Genomic DNA, 10,883 nt, shown 5'->3' with positions numbered 1-10,883 from the left:
AGGTCGGGATGGGATGGGTCGGGTCAGGTCGGGTCGGGATTGGACGGGTTGGATTGGGACGGGTCGGGAAGGGTCGGATCGGATTGGGATGGAGCAGATCGGGTCAGGACGGATCGGGTCAGGTCAGGTTGAATCAGGTCAAATTGGGTCAGGGTTGGATTGGGTCGGGTCGGGATGGATCAGGACGGATCAAGTCGGGTCGGGTTGAATCGGGTCAGGTCAGATCGGGACGGATCGAGTCGGGTCGGGTTGGATCGGATCGAGTCAGCTGGGCTCAGCTCGGGGCAGGTCGGGTTGAATCGGGTCAGGTCGGGTCAGATCGGGACGGATCAAGTCGGGTCGGGTTGAATTGGGTCAGGTCGGGTCAGATCGGGACGGATCAAGTCGGGTTGGGTTGAATCGGATCGAGTCAGCTGGGCTCGGCTCGGGGCGGGTCGGGTTGAATCGGGTCAGGGCAGGTCAGATCGGGATGGATCGAGTCGGGTCGGGTTGAATCGGGTCAGGTCGGGTCAGATCGGGACGGATCAAGTCGGGTCGGGTTGAATCGGGTCAGGTCGGGACGGATCAAGTCGGGTCGGGTTGAATCGGGTCAGGTCGGGTCAGATCAGGATGGATCGAGTCGGGTCGGGTTGAATCGGGTCAGGGCAGGTCAGATCAGGACGGATCAAGTCGGGTCGGGTTGAATCGGGTCAGGTCGGGTCAGATCAGGATGGATCGAGTCGGGTCGGGTTGAATCGGGTCAGGTCGGGTCAGTTCGAGTCGTGTTGGGTCGGCTTGGGTTGGGACGGATCGGGTGGAGTCAGGGCGGGTCAGATCAGGATGGATCGAGTCGGGTCGGGTTGAATCGGATCGAGTCAGCTGGGATCAGCTCGGGGCGGGTCGGGTTGAATCGGGTCAGGTTGGGTCAGATCGGGATGGGTCAAGTCAGGTCGGGTTGAATCGGGTCAGGTCGGGTCAGATCAGGATGGATCGAGTCGGGTCGGGTTGAATCGGGTCAGGTCGGGTCAGATCAGGATGGATCGAGTCGGGTCGGGTAGAATCGGGTCAGGTCGGGTCAGGTCAGGACGGATCGAGTCGGGTCGGATTGGATCGGGTCAGGTCGGGTCAGATCGGGACGGATCAGTCGGGTCGGGTTGAATCGGGTCAGGTCGGGTCAGATCAGGACGGATCGAGTCGGGTCGGGTTGAATCGGGTCAGGTCGGGTCAGATCGGGACGGATCAAGTCGGGTCGGGTTGAATCGGGTCAGGTCGGGTCAGATCGGGATGGGTCAAGTCAGGTCGGGTTGAATTGGGTCAGGTCGGGTCAGATCAGGATGGATCGAGTCGGGTCAGGTTGAATCGGGTCAGGTCGGGTCGGTTCGAGTTGGGTCGGGTTGGATCGGGTCAGGTCGGGTCAGTTTGAGTCGGGTCGGACCGGGTCGGTCCCGCAGACCGTCTGCTGCACGTGGAGGACAGTCGGCACGTGGCCGTGTACCACCGCGGGCGGTTCTTCCGGGTCTGGTTGTACCACGGGGGGGCCCCGCTCCGACCCGCCGACCTGGAGATGCAGTTTGAGCGGATCATCCAGAACCGGGACAAGCCCCAACCGGGAGAGGAGCAGCTGGCGGCGTTAACGGCAGGAGAACGGTGAGGGATCCTATAGGAGATATGGGGATCCTATAGGGAGATATGGGGATCCTATAGGAGATATGGGGATCCTATAGGAAGATATGGGGATCCTATGGGAGATATGGGGATCCTATAGGGGATATGGGGATCCTATAGGGAGATATGGGGATCCTATAGGAGATGGGGGGATCCTATAGGAGATATGGGGATCCTATGGGAGATATGGGGATCCTATAGGAGATATGGGGATCCTATGGGAGATATGGGGATCCTATAGGGGATATGGGGATCCTATAGGAGATGGGGGGATCCTATAGGGAGATATGGGGATCCTATAGGAGATGGGGGGATCCGTTATAGGAGATTATTTCTGGGATCCTATTAGGAGATATGATGGGGATCCTATGGGAGATACTGGGGATTCCTATAGAGGGATACTGGGGATTGATATAGGAGATATGGGGATACTATGGGAGATATTGGGGATCCTATAGGGGATATGGGGATCCTTAGGGGATATGGGATCCATATAGGAGAGTATGGGGATTCTTATAGGAGATATTGGTGGATCCTATGGAGCATGGGGGGGTATCCTACATAGGGAGAATACGGGGATCTTGGGAATATGGGGATCCGAATAGGGATATGAGGGTCCTTATGGGGATATGGGAGATCGCTATGGGAAATGGGATTTTCCTATGGATATATGGGATCCTATGGGAGATATGGGCGATTCGCTATGGGAGATATTGGCGGATGCTATGGGAGAGTATGGATGCTATAGGAGATGGATGGGGTTGCCTATAGGAAGATGGGTGGATCCATATAGGGAGAATATTGAGGGATACACTATAGGAGATATGGGGATCTCCTATACGAGGATGGGGGGATCCTAATAGGAGATATGGGGATCCCTGTATAGAGAGATATGGGATCCTATGGGAGATATGGGGATCTATAGGGAGATAATGGGAATCCTAATAGGAGATATGGGGATCCTATAGGAGATATGGGGATCTATAGGAGATAATGGGGATCCGTATAGCGAGAGGGGGATCCTATAAGGAGATATGGGATCCTATAAGGAGATATGGGGATCCTATTGGGAGGATTATGGGCAACCGTATAGGGAGATATCTGGGGATCCTATAGGAGGATATGGGATTCCTGATAGGGAAGATTGGGGATCCTATAGGGGATTTATGGTGCATCCTTATAGGAGAGGGGGGTAGCCTATAGGGGGATATGGGGATCCTATGGGAGATATGGGATTCATATAGGGATTATGAGGGATCCTATAGGATAGTAATGGGACTCCTATAGGGAATCATGGGGATCTATAGGAGATATGGGGATCACCTAAGTTAGGAGATTATGGGATCCTATAGGGGAATACTGGGGATCCTATAGGAGATGGGGGGATACCTATAGGGTATGGGGATCCTATAGGGAGATATGGGGATCCTATAGGAGATATGGATCCTATTTGGAGATATGGGGATCCTAATAGGGAGATATTGGGTGATCCCTATAGGAGATATTGGGGATCCATATAGGGAGATATAGGATAATATAGGAGATATGAGGGATCAAACTATAGGAGAGATATGGCGGATCCTATAGAGAGAATAAATGAGAGAAATATCAATAATAGGAGATGTGGGGATCCCAGTATAGAACAGATGACTGGGGCATTCTATTAGGAGAAAATAATGGGGAAATCCTAAAATAAGAGAAAAAAGAATATTGGGGAAATACCATATGGAGAGAATAAAATGGGGACCCAATGGGGAGATTATGGGGTCAATAGGAGATTACGGGGATCCTATGGAGATATGGGGTCTATAGGAGATATGGGGGATCCTATAGGGAGCATATGGGGATCCTAATGGCAGATGGGGGATTCCATTAGGGAGATATGGGGATTCCTATAAGGGGAATGGGGATCCTATAGGATATATGGAGATCCCATAGGGAGATATGGGGATTCCGGGATAGGAGATAATTGGATCCTATAGGGAGATACTGGGGGATCTTAATAGGAAGATATGGGGATCCTATAGGGGATATGGGATCCTATGGGAGAGTATGGGGATCCATATAGGAGATGCGTTGGGTGTGTTATAAGGGATTCGTTATAGGGAAATATGGGGATCCTATAGGGAGACTATGGAGTATCCTATATGGGAGATATAGGGGATTGTAATAGGGAGTATGGGGTCCTATGAGGGGATATGCGGGATCCGTATCGGGAGTTTATGGAAGATCTATAGGGAGATATGGGGATCCTATAGCGGAGATATGGGGATCCTATAGGAGATATGAATCGCTTGATGGGAAGATATGGGGGATCCTATAGGGAGATATGGGGATTCTGATAGGGGATTTGGGGATTCTATGGGAGATTATGGGAGAATTCCTATAGGAGATAATGGGGATTCCTATAGGAGATGGGGATCCTAAATAGCGAGATATGGGATCATCCTATGCGGAGATATGGGGATCCTATGGGGAAATGGGGGATCTAATAGGGAGATTATGGGGATCTATGGGAGATATGGGGATCCTTTATGGGAGGATGGGGGATCCTATAGGAGATCATGGATCTATGGGAGATATGGGGATCCTATAGGGGATACTGGGATCCTATGGGAGTATGCGAGTATACCTAGTTAGGAGATATGGAAGATCCTTTATAGCGGGTACTGGCGGATCCTATAGAGGGGGATATGGGATCCATATCAGGGGATATGGGAATCCTATGGAGAGAATATGGGGATCCTAATGGGAGAGATGGGATCTATAGCGAGATATGGGACCGTATAGGGGATATGGGGATTCCTTATAGGGAGATATGGGGATCCTATAGGGATATGGGGATCCTATGGGAGATGATGGGGTCCTATAGGGGATCATGGGGATCCGTCATAGGAGACATGGATCTATAGGAGATAATTGGGGATCCTATGGGAGATATTGGGGATCCGTATAGGGGATAATGGGAAAAATCCTATGCGACGCATATAGGGATCCTATAGGAGATGGGGGGATCTATAGGGGAATTGGGGATCCTATAGGTCAGAATATGGGATCCGTAATGGGAGATATGGGGTCCTATGGGGAGAGTATGGGATCCTATAAGGAGATATGGGGCATCCTATAGGGAGATATGGGGATCCTATAGGGGAGTAATGAGGATCCTATAGGAGATATAGGGATCCTATAGGGAGAATAATGGGGATCCTTTAGAGAGATATGGGGATCCTATGGGAGATATGGGGATCCTTATGGGAGATGGGGGAGATCCTATAGGGAGATAGGGAGATCTATAGGAGATATGGGATCCTATGGGAGATGGGGGATCTATAGGAGATATGGGATCCTATAGGAATATGGGATTGTATAGGGAGATTATGGGAATCCTATAGGGGATATGGGGTCCTAATTTAGGATATATTAGGGGATTCCTATGGGAGATATGGGGATTCCTATCAGGAGATTGGGGGGATCCCTAAATAGGGAGATATGGGGATTCCTTATAGCGGGATATGGGGATCCAATATAGGGAGATTATAGGAGATCCATAGAGAGAGACACTGGCACCCATAGCGAGTGGCTCTGCAGGAGGCGGGTTGCCGGCATTAGAACCCATGGTGTTGGTGCTGGGATCATGGGGTGCTCGGATCTGTGGGCGCGCTGGGAGTCCGTGGGGGGCACTCGGTCGATCCGTGGGGTGCTGGGATCCATGGGGTGCTGGGATCAAAGGGGCACTGGGATCAATGGGGCACTGGGATCAATGGGGTGCTGCATTGGGATCCATGGGGCCACTGGGATCAACAATGGGGTGTTGGCATGGAATCCATGGGGTGTGGGATCCATGGGGCATTAGGATCAATGGGGCATTGGGACTCCGATGGGCACTAGGATCTGTGGGGTGCTGCATTGCAATCAATGGGGCACTGGGATCAATGGGGTGTTGGCATTGGAAATCCATGGGGCACTGGGATCCCCATGGGGCACTAGGGATTGTGAGGCACTGGGATCAGTGGGGGTGCTGGCAGGGGATCCATGCGGGTGCTGGGATCCATGGGGCTGTTTGGGTTGAATGGGGCACTGGAGTCTGTGGGGCACTAGGGATCAATGGGGGGCTGCATTGGGATCCATGGGGAGACTGAGGATCAATGGGGTAGTTGGCATGGAATCCATGGGTGCTGGATCAATGGGAGCATGTGGATCACATGCGGGCAATGGGATCAATGGGCGCTGGGATCTGATGGCATGGCATCAATGGGTGCTGCATTGGGATCCTGGGCACTGGGCATCAAGTGTGGTGTTTGGCTTGGAAGGCCGATGGGGCGTGCTAGGATCAATGGGGCACTGGGATCCAATGGGGCTCTGGGATCAATGGGGCACTGGCGATCGAAATGGGGTTCTGCATTTTGATCCATGGGGCGCTGGGATCTGTGGACGGTTGTTGGGATCCATGGGGTTGCTATCTGTGTNTCCTATAGGATAGGGATCCTATAGAAGATATGGGATCCTATAGGAGATATGGGATCCTATAGAGATAATGGGATCCTATAGGAGGATGGGGGTGATTCCTATACAGCGAGATTTATGGGATCCTATAGGAGATTATGGATCTATGGAGATATGGATCCTATAGGGGATATGGACTTCATATAGGAGACTCATGGGGATCCTATGGAGATATGGATCCTAGATGGGATATGGGATCTAGAGGGATATGCGGATCCTATAGGAGATATGGAGATTCTATAGAGATATGGGATCCTAAGGAATGGTGGATCCATAGGAGATACGGGGATCCATATGGGAGATATGGATCCAGATAGGAATATGGGGATCCTATAGGATATGATCCTATGACGGAAATGGATCCTATGGATATATAGGATCCTATGGAATATGGGATCCTATGGGAGATATGGGTGCTTATGGAGATATGGGATGCCTATAGGAATATGGGATGCTATAGGATGATGGTGGTTCTATAGGGAATTATGGGGATCTAGAGGAATATGGCGGATCCTATAGGAGATGGGGGGATCCTATAGGAGATATGGAGGATCCTATAATGAGATATGGGATCCTATGGGAGATTTGGATCTATAGGAGATATGGGATCCTATAGGAGATATGGGATCCATATAGGAGAGATATGGGAGCCTATAGGAGATATCTGAGGGAGCCTATAGGAGTGGGGGGATCCTATAGAAGATATGGGTATCCTATAAGGAATATGGATCCTAGGGAGATATGGGATCCTATAGCGAGATATCGGGATCCTATAGGGATATGGGATCCTATAGGGAGATATGGGGATCTATATGGGATATGATCCTTAGGAATGGGGGATCCATAGATTATGGGGATCCTATAGGAAATGAGGATCCATATAAGGGAATATGGGATCCTATAGGATATGGTCCTATAGGGAAGATAGGGATCCTATAGGAGATATGCGGATCCTATAGGGAGATATGGGGATCCCTATAGGGGATAATGTGGATCCTAAGAGATGGGGCGTCCTATAGTGGAATGGACCTATAGAGATATGGGGATCCTATAGGAGATATGGGATCTATGGAATATGGGATCCTATAGGAGGATTGGGATCCTATAGGAGATATTTGGGATCATATAGGAACTATAGGGATCCTCTAGAGATATGGGGATCCGATAGGCGAATATGGGGATCCTTAGGAATATGGGGTTCTATAGGAGATATGGAGATCCGTATAGGAGATATGGATCTATCAGGAGATATGGGGATCCTATAGGAGGAATATGGGATCCTATGGAGAGTTGGGATCCTATAGGGAATCTGGGGATCCTATAGAGAACGGGATTGCCTATTGAGAGATAATGCGGGATCTTATAGCAGAGATATGGGATCCTATAGGAAGATATTGGATCCTAATGGAGATGGGGGATCCTATAGGAGATATGCGCGATCCTATATGGACTATGAGATGCCTATGGTATTAATGGAGATCCCATAGGAGATATGGGGATCCTGATAGGATATTGGGATCCTATAGGAGATATGGGAATCTTATAGAGATATGGGGATCCTATAGGGAGATATGTGGTTCCTATGGAATATGGGATTCCTATTAGGAGCATGGGGAGCCTATAGGAGATATGGGGATTCCTATAGGGATATGGAGATTCCTATAGGGAGATTGGGGGTTGTATAGAGATCTGGGGATCCTATAGGGGATATGGGAATCCTATCGGAGATGAGATCCTATAGAATTATGGACCTATAGGAGTTATGTCCTATAGGAGATATGAAGATCCATAGAGATATGGGATCCTATAGGAAGATATGGATCCTATAGATATGGATTCTATGGGAGAATATGGATCCTATGGAGATATGGGATCCTCTAGGAGATGGGGGGATCCTATAGGAGATATGGTTATTCCTATGAGATATGGAATCCTATGGGAGAATATGGGATCCTATAGCGAGATATGGGTCGATGGAGATATGGGGATCTATGGGAGATGGGGGTCCTATAGGCAGAATAATGGGATCCTATGGAGATATGCGGGATCCTATAGGGAATAGGGATCCTATGCGGAGAATATGGGGATCCATATGAGATATGATCCTATAGGGGATTATTTTCTGGGGATCTTAGGGGATATGGCATCTGATCCTATAGGGATATGGGGAGCCTATGGGAGATATGGGGATCCTATAGGGAGGATGGGGATTCCTTAGGAGATATGGGATTCACTATAGGAATAATGGATCTATAGGGAGATATGGGGATCCGATAAGGAATATCGGTATCCTATAGGAGATATGGAATCTATAGGATAATGGATCCTAAGGAGACCATGGTATCCCTAGGAGATAATGGGATCCTATGGAGATATGGGATCCATAGGGGATAGGGATTCCTATGCGGAGATATGGGATTTCCTATAGAGATGTGGGATCCTATAGGGATGCTGGGACCCTATAGGCATTCTAGTGGTCCTATGGGAAAGGATGCATGGGATCCTATGGGACATATGGGATCCTATGGAGATATTGGGATCCTATAGAGATATGGATCCATAGTGATATGAGGATCCTATAGGAGATATAGGATCCTATAGGGAATATGGATCCTATAGGAATATGGGATCTATGGGCAGATATGGGGATCCTAGGGGAGATGGGCGGATCCTATAGGGAGATTATGGATCCTATAGCAGATATAGGGATCCTATGGAATGGGGATCCTATGGAATATGGATCTATAAATATGGGATGCTATAGGAAGATATGGGCTCCTATAGGGGAATATGGGATCCTATATGATATATGGGATTCCATGAGGGAGATTATGTGGATCCTATAGAGATGGGGATCCTATAGGAATATGGATCCTATAGGGGATAGGGATCTCTAGAGAGTATATGAGAGGATCCCATAGAGACAATGCGCACCCATACGCTGGTCTGCAGCGAGCGGTTGCGCGCATTAGAAACCATGGGTGTTGGTGCTGAGTGATCCTGTGCTGGGATCTTGTGGGCGCTGGGATCTGGCGGCACTGGATCGTGGGTGCTGGACCATGTTGCTGGGATCATGGGGCAATGGATCAATGGCACTGGATCCAATGGCGGTGCTGCATTGGATTCCACTGAGCACTGGGATCAATGGGTGTTGGCATTGGAATCCAGCGGGTGCTGGGCATCCATGGCATTGGGATCAATGGGCATTGGATCCATGGGGCCTAGGATCTGTGGGTGCGCATTGCAATCAATGGGGCACTGGATCAATGGTGTGGCATTGGAATCCATGGTGCACTGGCATCCATGGGGCACTGGGCATCTGTGGGCCACTGGGATCAGGGGAGTGCTGCGATCCATGGTGCTGGAATCCATGGGGCATGTACTTGGGGAATGAATGGCAACGCACTGGGATCTGTGGGCACTGGATCATGGCGGTGCGCATTGGGATCCATGGGCACTGGGATCAATGGCGTGTTGCATTGGAATCCATGGGTGCTGGGATCAATGGGCATATGTATCAATGGGCAATTGGATCAATGGCGCGGGATCTGTGGGGCACTGGGATCAATGGGGTGCTGCATTGGGATCCATGGGGCACTGGGATCAATGGGGTGTTGGCATTGGAATCCATGGGGTGCTAGGATCAATGGGGCACTGGGATCCATGGGGCTCTGGGATCAATGGGGCACTGGGATCAATGGGGTACTGCATTGGGATCCATGGGGCGCTGGGATCTGTGGGGTGTTGGGATCCATGGGGTGCTGGGATCCATGGGGCTCTGGGATCCGTGGGGCGCTGGGATCCGTGGGGTGCTGGGATCCATGGGGCAATGGGATCAATGGGGAACTGGGATCAATGGGGCAATGGGATCAATGGGGAACTGGGATCAATGGGGCAATGGGATCAATGGGGCACTGGGATCCATGGGGTTCTGGGATCCATGGGGCACTGGGATCCATGGGGCACTGGGATCCGTGGGGTGCTGGGATCTGTGGGGTGCTGGGATCCATGGGGTGCTGGGATCCATGGGGCAATGGGATCCATGGGGCAATGGGATCAATGGGGAACTGGGATCAATGGGGCAATGGGATCAATGGGGTGTTGCACTGGGATCCATGGGGTGCTGGGATCAAAGGGGCACTGGGATCAATGGGTGCTGCATTGGGATCCATGGGGCACTGGGATCAGTGGGGTGTTGGCATTGGAATCCATGGGGTGCTGGGATCCATGGGGCGTTGGGATGAATGGGGCACTGGAATCTGTGGGGCATTGGGATCAATGGGGTGTTGGCATTGGAATCCATGGGGTGCTGGGATCAATGGGGCATTGGACCCATGGGGCATTGGGATCAATGGGGCATTGGGATCCATGGGGCGCTGGGATCAATGGGGCACTGGGATCAATGGGGTGCTGCATTGGGATCCATGGGGCACTGGGATCAATGGGGTGTTGGCATTGGAATCCATGGGGTGCTGGGATCAATGGGGCATTGGATCAATGGGGCATTGGGATCCATGGGGCGCTGGGAATGGGGTGCTGGGATCAATGGGGTGCTGCACTGGGATCTATGGGGCACTGGGATCCATGGGGTGTTGGCATTGGAATCCATGGGGTGCTGGGATCCATGGGGCATTGGGATGAATGGGGCACTGGGATCTGTGGGGCACTGGGATCAGTGGGGTGCTGCATTGGGATCCATGGGGTGCTGGGATCCATGGGGCGTTGGGATGAATGGG

The 10,883-nt window shown here is 50.9% G+C and overlaps 1 protein-coding gene across 1 annotated transcript in view; it reads left to right on the top strand.

Annotated features, from left to right (window-relative positions):
* The first annotated feature begins 1,397 nt into the window (after nucleotides 1-1,397).
* The window catches only part of LOC107307580 (carnitine O-palmitoyltransferase 1, muscle isoform-like), a 13,839-nt gene continuing 4,353 nt past the window's right edge, over nucleotides 1,398-10,883 (top strand). The window contains exon 1 of the mRNA XM_015851097.2: nucleotides 1,398-1,626. Within this exon, the coding sequence (XP_015706583.1) occupies nucleotides 1,544-1,626 (83 nt within the window). The 5' untranslated portion in view covers nucleotides 1,398-1,543. The remainder of the gene's footprint in view (nucleotides 1,627-10,883) is intronic.

The sequence above is a fragment of the Coturnix japonica genome, unplaced genomic scaffold (genome assembly GCF_001577835.2).
Source record: "Coturnix japonica isolate 7356 unplaced genomic scaffold, Coturnix japonica 2.1 chrUnrandom685, whole genome shotgun sequence".
NCBI classification, from domain to species: domain Eukaryota; kingdom Metazoa; phylum Chordata; class Aves; order Galliformes; family Phasianidae; genus Coturnix; species Coturnix japonica.
This window is presented reverse-complemented; position numbering and strand designations above follow the sequence as displayed.